Raw genomic sequence first — 17,468 nt, forward strand, 5'->3', positions numbered from 1 at the left:
TTCTTTTTTTCGGAGCTGGGGACCGAACCAAGGGCCTTGCGCTTCCTAGGCAAGCGCTCTACCACTGAGCTAAATCCCCAACCCCTTACTTTTCTAAATGCAGAGCAGTCAATAAATATTTATTATAGTTGTTTTGTGTTGTTTATTTGTGAATATTTTTATGAAGTGAGGAATATCCTAATGTTGCATAGATAAAACTAGAAAGAGTCTAATATTCAAATATTGAATATGTCTTACAGCTTTCAGCTTGGAAACCTGCAGAATTATGATTGCCATGTTGGATGTATCCTTGAATGAAAATAGAAAATAGGAGAATATAGAGTCACTGCTTTCTTAACATTAAACCAATTGTTAATTTTAGAGCTAACTATATTCTGTAAGATCCTGTTTAAAGTCCACATAGTTTCATTTTCATACAGAAATCTATTCTTAGGCTGTGCCAGGCGAACTGCAAAAGAATATGTACTTCTGAGACAGGGATTTGGGTACAGGATCAGATGAATTCTCTCAGGTACCCAAACTTATTTTTGTTAATAAAACTGTTAGAGAGACTACACAGGAAAAATGGGATTCAACGAGTTCAAGGAGCTTTGGGCAGCTCTCAATGCCTGGAAGCAGAACTTCATGACCATTGACCAGGATCAAAGTGGCACCGTAGAGCATCATGAGCTGAGTCAAGCCATCGCGCTCATGGGTAAGACTTTTAACATTTTTTACAATCTTCTTTACTCTTCGACGCAGCTCTGGACTTTTCATATTCATAAATAATTTATTTTATCTTATGAGTTTGTTTGCCTGAAAGTATGTATGAGTATGGTGTATGTGCCTGGTGCTCTAGGAACCCAGAAGAGGGCCTCAGATTCCCTGGAACTGGAGTTACTACCTGAGTGCTGGTAATGAAACCTAGGTCTTGTGCAAGAGCAGAAAGTGTTCTGTTCTTCACTTAACCGTCTTTCCAGCTCACAAAATTATCTTTGTTACATGCTTTAATTAATAAAGGGCTGTTTTTTGTTGGTGTGTCCCTTAATTTTGGCTCACAACTGTAAGTAAGTCCTAATCAAAGATACTAACACAATCTTTATTACTGCTGCATTTTCATCTTCCCTCCCTCCCCCCCTCTCCCTCCCCCCCTCTCTCTTTCTTTCTTTCCTTCGTGGTAGCATTGAACATTGAGTCCTCAGTCTTGTATGTGGGAGACCAGCGCTCTACCACTGAGTCCTTATATCCATTTCATAATTTCATCTGAATTTTTTTCCGAAGACAGTCTTCTATTCATTGTGAATTTCCTGAGTACATTTAACTGTCATCCCTAATGTTAGCACCTGCCATTTGTATTTCATACACTTATACCTTAGTGGACTCTCTAATTTTGTATGAAAGCCTGCGACTGTCAACCACAGGTGTCTCTAGCTTTTCAACAGAAAAATAACTTGTCTGTTTTTCTCCTTTTCCTTACACAGTGTAGGACACGTGTGGCAGCAGGTCCTGACAAACTTCAAAGTGGAAAGAGTGCACTTCAGATTAGTTTAAAGATGTAATTATTTTCATTGTACTTCTCATAGGCTAAGGCTCTCGGTTCACTTTGCAGAGAGTGGTAATGTACACTGATGTTTATTACCCTGACAGGTACTTCTGTGGTTCTCTGCCATACTTGCCTTTCTTTTATATCCTCCTCTCTCCTTATATATACCATATGCAATATGTGCATATGTATGTAGGTTATAAAGCTGGATTCTCATTCTGCTCACTTTATACCCAGGCTGGTCTGGAGCGCACTGTGTAGCCCAGGCGAACCTCAGATCCACTGAGATCCTCCTTCTTTGGACTCTGCAGTCCAGGCTTTCAGTAGCTTTGCCCAGCTTTAAGGAGCTTCTTTAATTTTTTTTATCTAGTAATTTTTGTACATGTTTATTCATAAACAAAATGTATATAAATGAAAATTACCTGTTTAAAATTTAAATTCTGGGCTTAAATTATATGCCAAAGCTCAAACTAGTGAATTCTTTCAACTTAATTATGTAAATAGACATTTGATTTTAGTATCCAGGGAAGATCTTGGCCAAATAAACATATTCAATTGTAGATCTTTAATAATAGTTGATTCAACTCTGCTTTTTAATAGTATAATTTTTTAAAAAAAAATTCTGCTAGTTTTTTTCAAAGGGAATTTTTAAAAAGGGAGCCGGGCAGTGGTGGTGCCTCTGGAGGCAGAGGCAAGCTGATATTTGTGTTTGAGGACAGCATGGCCTACAGAATGAAGTCCAGGACAGCCAAGGAAGGCTATACAGAGAAAAACCTGTCTTGAAAAAAAGTCAGAAAACAAAACAAAACCCCCCAAAGCCCAACAAACAAACTAACAAACCAACCTGAAAAGGTTCAGGGGTTGAAGCAGCATCTGAATGCAAGAAAGGATTGCTCTGGGCCTGCAAGGAGGCTTAGTGGCCAAAAGCCACTGCCAATGCGATGGCCTGAACTTGATTCCCAGGGGCCACATGGTGGAAGGAGAGAGCTGACACCTGACAAGTTGTCTTCTGGTTTACAAACAATTGCTGTGTCCCGTGCTCCCTCAGACTGTAATCACATGTTTAAGTTATCCTGAACCATTCAAACTTAATGCCTTCAAATATTCTTAAAGTCCTTGAAGTTATGGAAAAGTTTTAGGAATTGTGTTCATCCCACACCCAGATCATAACTCACTAGATGGATGTTTAACTGTATCTTCATGTAGTTGAGTTATTGTGTGTTTTCGTATGGCTCTTAATTTATATTTACTTTAAGCATGTTTTCTGGGTATATACATATGAATTGTGTGTATATATACATGTGGTTCTGTGGTAGAGTGCGTGCCTCCTTCCCATGTATATATATTAGGTCATACATGTATATATATGAGATCATACATGTATCCTGTATACATGATTTATTTTGTTTTGTAGTTTTTGGGGATTGAACTGAGCAAGTGCTTTGGCCCTGGCTCCTTCTAGCCCTGTGGGTTATATTTTATTAGGACTATAGGTGGAATTTTCCTTCTGGTACTGATTTTTATCTTTGGCTGGATCAGTGTCTTTTTTCTAAATCTACGGATCTATTGATATGTAGACCAAATGTGTCCTTCTCCTGAGTTAGGTGTTCATGTCTCATTTAATATATTAGGGTCATGCTAGAAGTGTAGCAGATAGAATCCCTGAATTTTTATTTCTATTATTTGATATTCATTCTTGATAACCTTCCAGTTTTTCAGATAATATATTTTCAAATGAAAGCAATCGAGCAGTCATTTGGGTAGAACTTAAAACAGACGTGAAGGACTTAACACTGGAAGTGCATGATCAGAAGCTGTACGGAGACAGGCATCCACACTAAATTTTACACTGAATGGAGTGTAAGGAAGGAACAAATATGTGTGAAGAAAAAACAACTTGAAGAAGAAATAACATTTTCTGGTTTCCACCACTTATGGCCAGACTAATTTTCAGAAAAAACAGACATTCTATCAGAAATACAGTATTTGAACCATAACAAAGACCAATCATGGTCCTGCTTTTGGCACTGCGGTACTGAAGTGCTAATCTCTATCAAATACCTGCACTGGTGATTTCAGGATAAATATACATTTTAAATGCCAACGAAGATAGTTATTGTCTTTCTTTAGAATTGATTTTGTTACAAAGTTAGAATTGTGTCAGCTATGTACCCCTGTCTGGAATTACTAATATATAGAGAATGAATATAGAATATGGAATTATTAATGAATGGTATTACCATTTTTAATATTAATGTATTTCTAATATATTCTTTCAAGTGCTTTGGTTCAGTGGTAGAGTGCGTGCCTCCTTCCCATGTATACACCGTTATATACTCAAACTTCAGTCCTGCCAAAAATAAACTGAATATTTTTTTGTGTAGAAAGAAATTTCAGAGTTCCTCTGTTTCCTGACTTTATTAGTTGCAGTGGTTTTGGTACCTGATGGCATTTAACTTGGAAGGCTTTAATGCGTCAGTCTCTTTCCTTAGGTTACAGGTTGAGTCCTCAGACATTAGCAGCGATTGTTAGACGCTACAGCAAGAATGGCCGGATTTTCTTTGATGACTATGTCGCCTGCTGTGTGAAGCTCCGTGCCCTCACAGGTACTCAGCGTTTAACAGTGGATTCAATTTACGTGACTATTTTTTTTTGTGAATAGTGTTTTTGTTTCTTTCTGGAAGTCTATAATAGCATTTTTTCCTCATCTTTCTTCACTGATACCTAAATAATCTTAAATATTTAAAATGATGAATATAAATGGAGAAGATTGAGATTGCTCAGTTTTATAATGTTTTCATATTTCCCTTTCTTTGAATATTAAAACACTTAATATAGTGTCAGTCTTAATATCATAGACTTTAGGTATTGAGAATTAATGGGTTTTCAATTATAATTCTAAAACATAATTCCTTATGTGTCAAGATTTCTTTAGGCGAAGAGACCACTTGCAACAAGGGATCGTGAACTTCATGTATGAAGATGTAAGTGTCTGAACACACATGCCATTTGTGCCTTGTGATCATGTATGAAGATGTGAGTGTCTGAACACACATGCCATTTGTGCCTTGTGATTGTGAACTTCATGTATGAAGATGTCAGTGTCTGAACACACATGCCATTTATGCCTTGTGATTGTGAACTTCATGTATGAAGATGTGAGTGTCTGAACACACATGCCATTTGTGCCTTGTGATTGTGAACTTCATGTATGAAGATGTGAGTGTCTGAACACACATGCCATTTGTGCCTTGTGATTGTGAACTTCATGTATGAAGATGTGAGTGTCTGAACACACATGCCATTTGTGCCTTGTGATGGTGAACTTCATGTATGAAGGATCGTGAACTTCATGTATGAAGATGTGAGTATCTGAACACACATGCCATCTGTGCTTTGCTGTTAGTTATTGAAAAGTTAAGTGATGGGACCAACGAGGTGGCTTAGCCTGTAGACCTTGGCCACCAATCAGAGATTCAGAGTTCTAGTCCAGGGACCCATTTGGTAGAAGAGAAAACATTCTCCAAAAAATGTCCTCTGACCTCCACATATGCTCCATGAGGTCATGAGCATGTGTGCATGTGTGTGCAATGTGCATAGACTCCTTCCCCCTCCCCGCTTCTCTGAATTAATCCATAAGTCTGTAACTGCAGTAAAATGTTGAAAAACATTAACTGATCTAGAACACAAAAACTGAAAATGATATATTTGGCGGCTACCTTATTTTCTACATTTTTCATTAATGCAAACATAAGGTTAGCGAATCATATGGCAGATAAAGTCAGTCATATGTAGAATCACATGGCAGGACATGGCAGGTGTTTGGCAGTTTATTTTCCAGTCATTTTAGTGGTTAACTACTAACATGGTTCATTAAGTGGTAAGGTGATTTTTATGAGGAGCTGTTAACTTGTGGTTATCTTTTCAGAGAGGGGGGGGGAGGGGAAGGGGAGAGAGAGGAGAGAGAGAGAGAGAGAGAGAGAGAGAGATTTTCAGTCAGTGACAAAATGTGAAGCTGCTGGATTTCCATGTCAAATTCTCTCCATAAGCCCAGTGCCAGTTGTTTGTAAGCTGAAGCCACAGCAAGTGGTGCTTCCTATGTGCTCTCATGTTATAGAGGTTTTGAGTTGGATTTGTCCTGTTTCTCAATGGAGGGTGTGGGACAGACAGTACTTAATAATCATCTTTGAAGTATAAGTCTTGAGCAGTTTCATCTTCTTACAATAAAAGTTCTCAGAGAGTGTAGTTAATTTTAAACAAATACGAACCATTTGTTGTTGCCACGTGATAATGCTCCTCATGTTTTAGTTTTTGCAGGGCACCATGACAATTTGAAAGCCTAGCATTCCAAAGGCGGAGACAGACTGCGAATCCTTCTGCTTCATTGAAACAGACTGGACTACCTAAAATTAAAAGCTCGCGGAACTTTTTTGTATACCTTCCTGTGAAAGCACCCCCTTTCTGTTATTTAACCTTAAAGCACAGTTCAATGCAATAACTTTTGTATTTGGGATATATTATTTTTGGAAAAGTTATGATGTTGCAGATATATGCACGCTCTCTTGAAATGTTACTAATGGTGTGTAGCTAACCGTTACCAGCGTACCTGAGCCTTAGTTCTTAACAATAGAGCATGTCGGAATGTAGTCATGTGACAGATTGTCTTTGAAGCCAAATAAGGAAAGTCTAGATTATCTAAAGGCTACAAGTTATAGATTTTGTTGGTACCTGTGGGTGTTTCTGGGAGTGAGTCGGAGGGGACATCTGCACTTTGTGCTGTCTTTGGGTTTTGATATACGGTCAGAGAACATAACACATATTCTTTCCTGTGAATGAGGGATCTGTAGCTCCTAAGACTGTGTCCTTCCTAGGTTCTGTCAGCCTAGAGCAGTAGGCATTGTCTCACCATCTTTGTTGCATTGTTTATTGTCTACAATATGTTTTATCATCTTCCACTATTGCCTTTGTTTTTAAACTTCAATTTTTTTTGTGTGTGTTTTGTGAGACAGGGTCTCTCTGTGTAACCCAGTGGAACAGAAACTCGTGGACCTCCTACCTTGTGCCCCATTGTTTGCAGAAATTCAAGACTTGCAAACCCTTGGCCATACTAAAGATTTCAACTGAAGATGCCTTTCTCTTTCATTAGTGAAGGCATAGATAACCTGAAATGTCAACTGTCTTTGAATCAAGCAGTTTTGAGGAGTGGGTCATTTTAGTGATGGGTCAGCATTCATTCACCTTTTTTTCTGTTACAGCCTGGTGCTGCTCCTAGTGAATGGCAACAGTTTAAAGAAAAGCAAGTAATCTGTTACTGTTTAACTGTTCAGAAATTCTATGTTGGATTGGTAGTGTGGACGTGTGTGTGTGTGTGTGTGTGTGTGTGTGTGTGTGTGTGTGTGTGTGTGTATCAAAACCCACCAAGAAGGGTTTTGATATTTTTCTCTTATATTTTTCCTCCTCCTCCTCCCCCCTCCTCCTCCTCCTCTTCCTCCTCCTCCTCCTCCTCTTCCTCCTTCCTCCTCCTCTCCCTCCTGCCCCTCCTCCTCCCCTTCTTCTACCTCCTCCTCCTGCTTATGGAAAGCAGCATTTCTGGTGAAATTTTCTGTAAAGATTTCAAGGAGTGACTAGGTTCTTTGCATTAAGTTGTCTGCTCTAAGATGTCAGAGTTAGTTTAGTTTCTGAATTTTCATGTATTTTAACTAAATATACTCTAGCTGAATTCAGATGCAAATAGATAAAATTTTAGTTTAGCTGGTGGCAAAATTGAATATTTGAAACAGAACTTCTTGATTTTTAAAAATATTTTTTAAAGAAAACTCCCCCAAAGTGCAACCTCTTTTTATAAATACAGAAAACTTAACAATTGGCTTTTACTTCAAAAGATCCTGGAAAGGAAATGATGTCTAATCACTCTGACATTGATTAATATGTAACTTGCTATCAAACCCACTCTGTCAGTTTTCTAAGGATAGGTCAGTGAGTAATCCACACACACTGCCCTCTGCCTGCTCGTTCATGACCACATACTCAGTAGCCTGAAGCAGCATGAAGAGAACCACTGAATGCAGAATCTGAAGCTGTGATAGAACACAGAAGCCACATCATGATGTTGCAAGTCACTGAGCAATGTACACCCTTAATGTATAAGTGCTTTTATTTGTACAGTAAACATGTTTCCATGTCACTTTGAGAATTTTTTAATAAACATTCAAATAGCTTGCTGTAAAGTTTTGTATCATACAAAATTTGTTACATATCTACTGTAATGAGATGCTTCAGTTCAAACAGCGGTGCATTAATTCAACCATTATCTAAAAGATTGCCAAATGGGTAAATGTCACGTATTGCACTTCTAGTCTGAGTGGCAGTTTACACATTTTAAATTACATCAAGGGAAAATCAATACTATGGGAATCTTGATTTGGTCCACTTTAAATGTATTTTAAGGACTGTGCTCATTAACCTATTTTAGGCATGCATTCAGAAAAGGAAAGTTAACAAATATATATTCAAGTTATATATTTATTTCCAGAAAAGGCCTTTAGCCCGGAAGAAAGTAGAATTTATCAAGGTAGTTTAAACTCTGTGCAATTAAAAAAATAACAAAAATCAATTTGTGATATTTCTTTAATTAAAATATACAAATCATGTTCTCTTGTAACCTTATGATATTACTAATTGAACAACCAAAATAAATACTATTTGTGAGAAATGTGCTTATTTTTAAATGTTCCTTTATTTTTGATAAATTAAAGTGGATATGTTTGTCTTGTTCCATTAACAACATTCTGTAAATTTGAAAGGAATATGTTTTGAAAAGTTTGTAAATTGAACCCACGTGCTGAGATCCCGAGACTGCTTTCAGTTACATCCTTTGCTTAACAGGGAATGCACAACCGCGGCTCTCCTAGCACTTCGGTAGTTGCTTGGGAAGCTCTCATTTGTTTGTTTTAGTGAAATCGTTTATGTAGTGAGTTAAGCTTCCTCAAGTGAATGCCTAAGGCTCAGGAATCATCTAAACTATGTCTGCAGAGTACGTCCACACTATTGGAAGGTACAAATGCAAATGCTTAGAATGTCTTGAGGTGGTGAATGCAGACAGTATTTTAAATGGATACAAGTCTCATTGTTTCAGGGCATCTCTCCAGATATTAAACTGAAATTTCCTTCTAATTTAGAACACAGAAGAAAACTTTCTAGCAAAAACACTTGGAGAAATCTGGACGCCTTCGTGACTCAAGACCTGTCTCTCATTTTGAATGCTAGGAAACTTGTGCTTTGGGTCCTCCTTGTTGCATTTCCTTCTACTTACTTTTAAGCACGATTTCCCCATCTCATCAGGAAGAGAGCATAGGTTCTAATCATCCCTTTTGTCCACAATACATAGCTCATAGATGAAAGCACAGGCTTGCTTCTCTCAGTCTGAACGCATGGTAAGAGCACATCTATCTCATTACCATACACCACAGTCAGAAAACGCACAGGGTTTTCGCCCATGTGGTGTTCTCGTTATTGGGTGTGCTCCTTCATTAACATCTAGAAGTTATAGCGTCATTTAATAGCTAATTGGGAAGACTGTGAATCGGGAATGACGGGTTTCCAATGCCGATATACTGGGGTTGAAGTTTAACCTTTTCTCTAAGTACAAACATTTAAGTAGATAGATACATGCATAACCATTTCAATTTAATTGTCTGCCTCGCTTATTTAGTTGTCTTATTTTTCTATGATTATTGAAATTTCAAAAGATGACTTGAGCAGTGTGGATGTCACTGCTCTAGAAATAGACTAATTAAATACTCAAGTTATTTTGGAAACGAAAGGCCGTTTGAAAACAACTTTAGGATTTACTGGACTTTCTCATGCATATTTAAATCCCCACCATTGTGTAAATGCAGGACCCTCAAATATGTCTTAGGATACAGGGTAATTACGTTGTGGAATAGTGCCAGGTATTTTGCCTTTGTACTTTGGTTCTGATTTCACAATCCATTTTGCCTACAGGCAGCAATGTGATTTGCTTTATTATCTGTATCAGTTACGTTTGCCACAAGGGGAGATATGCTCTTGGCTTCTTACATCTGTAAAACAGAGAATGAGGAGTCTATGCCGCTACGCAGACAGCCAATGCCGCGCCTAGACGCCGTGCCAGAGCCTACAAGTTTTGTTTAAAAGTTTCTTCGAAAGATAGTGTGAATTTTCTTAAATGACACGAAAACAGCTAGGGGAGAAATTAAGCCATTTGGAACTTAAGCTAGAGGAAATAATAGTTCCGCGGTTCCATTCTTGAATGAAAAGATAGCCAAGCTTTCATTACAAATGAGCTACTATACATTAAAGGCCATTTATCCCTCAGCAGATCTTAGCGAACAATAAATATTTCGGTCATTTACTGCCATGGTTCTAATGGGGCGATGAGTAAAATTTTTAGTTTCTTTAGACTCAGATTTAATGCTTTTTTTTTTTCTTAATAGCTTAGCGCAGCTTGCTAGCGGTCTACTGGAACTCAGTAAAACTGTAGCACTGTTAGAGTGATGGGAATTTCAAAGTGATCAGCACCACCATGCCTATCGTGTGTCTACTACTGTACTTAATAAAATGGTGGATCTTGTTGGATGTTGGATAGTTTATTAAAAGTACACTAGCTAGCTAATAGGATTTACTTCCTTTTTTTTCCTCCAAAATAAATTCTTTTACAAATTCTTGAATTTTTCATGTATAAATAGATCAGAAATTATATGTCTCATTCTTAAGTTAGGTATATATATATATGTATATATATACTATATTTTCAATACAACTTGTATACTTCTTTCAGCTACCAAAAATTCACAACCATTTTTACATGAAATTTACATTTTTCTTATGTACAGTTATTTGTAGAAGGTTATTGCAAAACTAGCTGTGCAAATAGATTACACTGTCAACACCACATACCAATCTTTGAGGAAAATATTGGCTAAAAAATAAATATTTCTGCACAGAATATTTCGAAAGCGTCATGATTCCATGCTACATTATGTGCATAAAGAGTACGAAGTAGTGTGTGTTTTGGTTGATTGTTTCGTTTAGTTTAAAGCATTCCAGAGTTTTATGTAACAGCATGTGAGTGAGCTTCCTTACATCCGATGACTGACATTTTTCAAGTGATCACACACATTCTTTTCTGAAATACATTATTCATTGACTGGCAAGCCTTCTGGGATAATATATCTTCTCATCAGAATTAGAAAATGAAAATTGCAGCTATAGAGAGGTCATGTGCCTTTCGTTCACATCAGTAGGAGCCTCATGGTAAAGTAGGGACATTGCATCATTCATTCCATTGCTGTCGTAGCTCTGTGAGCATTTGAGGAGAATGTGGGAAGAGCTCACCATAACTTTACCAATCCTTCGGTTTTTCCCACCTAATCAGTGATAAGGGATAAGGTCTGGACATTTTTATGCACTCGGAGTATAAACTAAAATGAAAACTGATACAAGTAAAATGCTCGCCGCTGTGGCTATTTACAATCGTGAGCTTTTACGTCCCATCATGATATACCAGAGGGCGTCCACAGTGTGAACGTAAAGCTTTGAAGTCACAGGTGCACCAAGTTATTTCAAATCTTCCACAATATGTTAACTTACTGAAGCCGCAGATGACAGGAGTACGGTTTAGAATTAACCTAAGTTTTGGCATTAATTATAAAAGAATGACCATGTTCCCACTGCTACTTCTCATAAACAGAAGCATTTAACTGGGGGCGCGACTGCCATCGTTCTTGCTGGGTATGTTTAAAAGTCCAATCGTCTAGTATGTGGTCAACTGAGTCTAGTTTTTATACATTCCATTTTTATGAATGTTTAATTCTCATATAGTAATAACATGGTAGTTTAAAATAACTCCGATTAGTCATTTCTCAACTTCCATGTAATAGTTAGGAAAATCATCTTTGTGATAGTTTCTTTTCCTGCAGTCATATGCCAAGTCATGTCTTCTGTGGATTTTCTTCTTCAGTACTGGACATTAAAATAAAACACTTTTTTTTTTTAACCACAGAAGACTCTAATGACATTCTAAGCACGGGCCCTGATCAGTCGCGATACCTAGTGTTTTATAAAGCACTGAAAATATCCTTTTAGTATTAAAAATGTTAATATCCTTTAAGGATCCCAAGCAAACAGCTCTGAATGAGATCATTCAGGGAATCAGGGAGACGACGAGTAACCTATCTCAAATCTAAACAGCATTTGTAGTGCGGATGTGCCAGTCTACCTATGTTGACGAAATATGTGGGAGATAACACAGAAGAGGTGGCCCCAACACAAACACTGTCTCTTTTTAGCAGCCCCATCTTGGACAGGTGCATGAAAACCACTTTGTAGAGTTCTATTACACACTGAGTGTCCGTGTGTCGTTAGGTGGAGGACAGAATGGTGGCGATGTTTTCTCAGGGTAACCAGCCACACAGTGATCAGCGCTACTGCGCCACAGCCTGAGCACCGCTCTGAGTGCGCATGTCACAGGATGAACTTGCGTCTCCACACAATGCCTGGCTCACTCTATGGTACACCCTATGTTTCAGAAATCATTTCTCTTTACACTATTTTGAATCCCGGGGTTCACTTTAGGTTTTTCCTCAGTCATAAGCGGGAAAAGGAGGATTTGATGTCAGGTTGACCACAGCGAACATTTTTTTGTCATTTCCAGCATTCCACACAGGAACTTGGGTGTTTAAGATCTATAGACTGTATTTGTGCAACGAGGGAAAGGATCTGGGGGCCTGAAAGTGCCATTACCACCGTGAAGCTCTAGTCTCTGTGAAAACAGTAACTGTGTTTTCTGTCAGAGTTGAATTTTGTAAATGGTTTCGAATGTCCGTCTGGGAACTAAATCACATCGGAGGAGACGATGTACAGTGCACTCCATATATAGAATATACTCTAGTAGCTTTGAGTTGGACAGGTCACCCAGAAGAATTTAAAATCAATTTAGAGCAAGTGTGCTTGCTTTTTTTTTTTTTAAAGTGACAGTCATATCTCATTACCATTACTGTCAATATTATTACTTTAAAGCTGTGGTGTGAATGGCACAACATTAAGGGAAGCTTGTAGCTACAGTTAAGTCTTTCTGAGTCAAAAGCTTTAGTCATGGAAACAAGGACATAGTTACTTAGCACTTGCACAAAAGAAAATTGTCTTCCTCATTGTTTTTAATGCCATGGTCAGGGAGTTGAAGTGGATTACAGGATTTTTTTTTTTCCTTAGAGCACATAGTTTGTGCCAGGCACTTTTAACTTGATTTTGTTTCTTCTCAAACTTCAGTGAGGCACAGACTATAATCTCATTTTTACAGAATCAGGGAAAAACTCAAAGTGGGTAATTCACTCAGGGTCATACCGCGTGTGAATAAGACAGTTACTGTTAGGATCCAGTTGGCCTGACGGCAGGCTATACACTGTGGACCTCCATGTTTTAGTGTGCGTGCAGACCCTGTGTAGAGTTGCTCACTGAAGAATCAGTGCTGGGGCCCAGCCTTCATCTTTCTGACTTAATAGATCTGGGATGAGACCCAGAACCATTTGTTTCTAACTTCTTGGGTGATGTGAGCATTGCTAACTTCAGGACCACAGTTTGAGGACACTGCACAGCAACCTGTCTGCCCATAGCCTCTCTGAATGACCAGGATTCGCATGTTTTTGTTACTGCAAAAATGTGGTTACAAATGAAACGACAATCGAATTTTCTGACCTAAAATGTTCTAACATTAAATAAAAAGCCCATTAGCATTTCAATACCATGTCTTCTAGTTTTGTTTCATCCACGAATAAACAATATTGAGTCCCTTAAATTATGGCCAGAGTTATAGTTCATTTCTAATACCTGGTTACTGAACTGTTTTTTTTTTCTGACTCTAAAATAATATTACTTACTATTAATTATTCTTTTGTATGAACCGGAGAGGCGATACATTTTATCCTTAGCTTTGATAAGTAAGTTAGGATTTGAAGATGTTGTGCGGATACAAATGCTTTCTCCTAGGCGTTTTAGAGCCATTGTACAAGTTCAAGTCCACACACTCTTGAGCTCTAAAATGCACATATCACACCTGATTCCCAATGTCAGTACTCCCCTTCCCCTGATTACAAGACTATAAAACTTAACTCTCACGGCCAGTCCATTGTAATAAACTTGAAATTTACACTGCCTCAGATTGGCCCCCTGCTTTCCCCGGATTGTCGAATTAGTGACTATTATATTAAAAACATCAATGCTGTATTTTTTTTATTCCTAGTTTTCTCATCAGCTAATTAAAGTATGGGGCTCCCCTCTGGGTTAGAATGATGAGTCTTAGAGGCAATTCTCTGTCCTGCAATTAACAGCAGCAGGAGAACATCTCATCCAAATAAACTTTAAGGACATGGGACCAGACGCTAATTTGGGGTTAAGAGCAAAAGGTGTTACATTAATATTTCTAATTCTCTCCAAGGAAAGCAGTCACTACATTGAGGTTTGCCTGGTGCCTCCAGTTAGACCTGGCCTTGGGCAAGACTCCAAAATGGAGGTGACAGATTGTTTGTGCTATAGATGATAGGTAGGGCAATGCTATTTTCAAGCTATTTCGGGGGTGCATATTGCAATCAAGATAATTGCTTTTATTACCCAGAAGTCAGTTAAACCGTCTTTCATCTGACATTTATGACTATGTATATCTTGATGTTGCTTGGGGGCTCTTTTAAAATTAATATTCTATAGAAAAAGAAAAAGATCTGCTTATCTTCCTACACAGTCCCCTGAGACTTACAATTTAAACAGCAAACAATTCGCTGTATGTCGAAGGATTAAGAAGGACATGGGTTTGTGTTGTGCTAGAATTTAGATCAGATGGATGCTTGTATATGGCCCCATCATCTTTCCTTCTTCCCTGCGTGCCCAGTTCCTATAAAGAAGTATTTAACCGAGACTCTCAACGGGATGAATTGTATGTGCATCATACCAAATATTGCCGCGAACGTATCCACTAATCAAACAATTAGACCTCTGTTCCTCACCTGCCAAATCCCCTCTCCTTACAAATGAGCAAGGGTTCATGAATTTATTCTGAATGCTCACAGAGCTGAGACGGAATAGTCCTTAGGAAATTTGTTGCGGCTGCAGAAATCTGCCCGACATGGAAATAGGATCCCTATATCCACATCTGAACTGTTCGCTACTTAAAGGACCCTCTCTCTTGTATGTGTCACCTCATTCAAATGTCTGTTGAATGAATGATTGAAAGTGGCTTTTAGTCTACGTTTGTATCTGTAGCATATCAAACAATCGGGGAAGCCCATTCTAATTTCCTGTAGCTGTTGACGAATCATTTGCTGCTGCAAATATGCAACTGCCTGTGATTACTTTCTTAAATTAAGTGAGAAGAAGAACATTCTCTACGAACTGATCTCCTCCCCCTCAGGTCAGACTAGCAAATTCTGTGACTGCTCAAAAATATGGAGAGAACAATTTAAGATCACTTTATAACCACATCTTAATACAGTGGTATTATTGCACACATTTAATAAACTGCTTGCATCGAAGTGGACTGACAGGTTAGCGTCAAGGTGTTCATTGACAAAGTGAAGGGAAATTCAACCATTTAATAAAATGCACAGATAAAATACTATCTAAAGGTCTGTGAGTGGGAGCGTAAGAATTAGTAGAAAGACTAAGAACACTTCAAAAGATTTCTGAGTGTTTGTCCGGAAGAAAACAACACAATAGATTAGTGTCTGAAAATTTTAAAATTATAATTGAGTTCAAAATAAAGTTTAACTGGAGTCTGAATAAGAGTTGTAAATTATAATTTTCCTCTGTTGATTTTATGGTCCAAATGACATCTCAATCTCCAGTATATAACATAATTAAATGTTAGAATACATTCTTTTACTATGTTCTTTATACATTCTTTGATTTGGAAACAATGTATAAATCAGCCTAAATTATATATAATGGATTTCTCACTTAATTTTTAATTAATTTAAGAATTTTCTAGGTGGGTCAATGAACACCATTTGCCACAGCTGGGGTAATAAAGCAAGGAAGCAACCCACTCTTAATGAAAGAGTTTAGTTAACATAAATACTCTGAAATTGCACATTCAAAAAAAGGGGTGCCTACCATTTAATCAAATGCGAGCTTGTTATCGCATATAAAAATCTGAAGAAATTGTGAATGTCCTTTTGTGTAAGTGGCATGTTAAGGACCACGCCCAACACACAAAATAATTTTCCCTTTAAGCCCTCAGAAAAAATGTACGACTGTAAATATTTTAGGTAGTCTGAAAGCAGCTACTGCAGAATTTACTAGAGAGACCATGTTACTCTCTCACCGATGTCCTGTATTCATGATGATTTAGCTGAAGACAAGCTTGGGGGAGCACTGTGCCTCCTCGATTTGTCTAAAAGTAGGACCCAAATTCACACGAGATCTTTGTGTTCTCCTCCCACTGGCCTGGCTAAAAGCAGGGTTTAGATCCTCCTTACTGACAGACTGCTCGCTGGCCCAGAGGCTGCAGGCAACTGCTTCCCACGGTTTCCTCACCTTTGGAAGCTTTGTGCTGTCATCTCGACAAAATGAGTAGCTCTTGTCGAAGGTCTTCTAAGGACATGAAACCAGGGCCCGGGTTCCTGTTGAAACCTCATATGGATTTTCTTCATGTGACCTGAAGGTTACTAAACCCATTTCTATCTGTCTTTCATGTACCCATCCCTGTAAAAATCTATCAAGGAAGTACTATATCTTTTGGTATTTTGGGATTTTTGCTCCTTTTCTGACTGCTGTATACAACTCATACTTTGCATCTTTTTTGCTTTATTATCAAAGGAAATGAAAGTAAGTAACTCTAAATATGTCAGTACAGAAGGAGGTCTGTTCTCCAAGGGGACTAACCTCTCTTTATTAACCTCTCTTTATTCCCCCTGACCTTTCATGAGTTGAGGGTCATCTGAGTTGTACTCATGAACTCTTTCATTCCTTGGTTTCTTATTTGCTTGGAAGGCATTTTCATAATGAAGCACTGGATCAGGAAAAGCGGTCAATAGGAGTCTCCATGCAAGAGAAACTGGAGTTCCCTAACATGCACATGATTTGAAAAATAAAATTCAAAAAACAAGGTGCCTTGGGATGCTGGCAGTTTTAACGTTTGGAACCAAAAAGCTCTTATGTCTATGTACATCCTAACTGCTCAACTTCACCTTACAAGCTTCAATTTAGGAAAAATATACAGTACTTTTGCATATAATGGTACCTTGTGAGCCCCTGAGTCAAGTAGAGAGGATTTAAATACAAAAAGGAAAACAGCCATTAAAAGCACTTACATTGGATGTGGAGAAATTGTACAAAACAATTACTTTCCTGGAAGACCAGGGTCAGAAACATGCCTATGGAGACCCAGGATCCCTACAGTGCTTAGGGAGGAATCTGGCAGAGACGGATGCCGGATGGGATGAAGGTAAGATTTTCTTTGCCGCGGGTCAAGCTCTGACGACGCATCACTGTCTTGTTTTAAAAGTGAAGTCAAGTTGTCTTCTGAAGCTGTGTTCAGGCGCTTTCCGCTTGACAGTGATTCTTTGGATTTGAGTTTGGACTTTTCAAGGTCGAGAAATTCAGGACACTGGTAGAAGGATAACAAAATGCACTTTTACAATCCACTCCAACCGTGAATTAAAATTATGTTTGCATAACCCAGAGGTACATTCTCTCCTCAGTCATTGTATGCAACTAAGGGTATTGGCCAACAGCTCCTAAAATGGTCAAGACGTTAGGGGTCTGTTATCTCAGGTAAAGAAAAATTTCACTCTCGAGCCAGATTTAAAAGTTCAGGATTTTTTTTCTAAATATTCAACTTTGAGTTGTATAGGTTTTAATTAAAAATAAGACTGGATTAAGAAATGTCTCTTGGTGACTAGCTTTATCTAACAAGGAA

The 17,468-nt window shown here is 38.1% G+C and overlaps 2 protein-coding genes across 6 annotated transcripts in view; one reads left to right on the forward strand and one right to left on the reverse strand.

Moving 5' to 3' along the window:
• Gca (grancalcin) overlaps positions 1 to 7,008 on the forward strand; it is a 29,406-nt gene extending 22,398 nt beyond the window's left edge. The window contains exons 4-8 of one of the 2 annotated variants that reach the window (XM_032903390.1): positions 240 to 283; positions 547 to 694; positions 4,015 to 4,128; positions 4,448 to 4,506; positions 6,532 to 7,008. In XM_032903390.1, coding sequence (XP_032759281.1) covers positions 240 to 283; positions 547 to 694; positions 4,015 to 4,128; positions 4,448 to 4,506; positions 6,532 to 6,546 — 380 coding nt within the window. In that variant the 3' untranslated portion in view covers positions 6,547 to 7,008. Of the gene's footprint in view, positions 1 to 239; positions 284 to 546; positions 695 to 4,014; positions 4,129 to 4,447; positions 4,507 to 5,830; positions 6,217 to 6,531 lie in introns of those variants that run through there. The other variant, XM_032903389.1, reaches the window with a different exon arrangement.
• A 9,329-nt stretch (positions 7,009 to 16,337) lies between these two features.
• The window catches only part of Kcnh7 (potassium voltage-gated channel subfamily H member 7), a 489,779-nt gene continuing 488,648 nt past the window's right edge, over positions 16,338 to 17,468 (reverse strand). For all 4 annotated transcript variants that reach the window (XM_032903393.1, XM_032903394.1, XM_032903392.1 and 1 more), the window contains one exon: positions 16,338 to 17,156. In XM_032903393.1, the coding sequence (XP_032759284.1) occupies positions 16,890 to 17,156 (267 nt within the window). In that variant the 3' untranslated portion in view covers positions 16,338 to 16,889. The remainder of the gene's footprint in view (positions 17,157 to 17,468) is intronic.

Source organism: Rattus rattus, chromosome 5 (assembly GCF_011064425.1).
Source record: "Rattus rattus isolate New Zealand chromosome 5, Rrattus_CSIRO_v1, whole genome shotgun sequence".
NCBI classification, from domain to species: domain Eukaryota; kingdom Metazoa; phylum Chordata; class Mammalia; order Rodentia; family Muridae; genus Rattus; species Rattus rattus.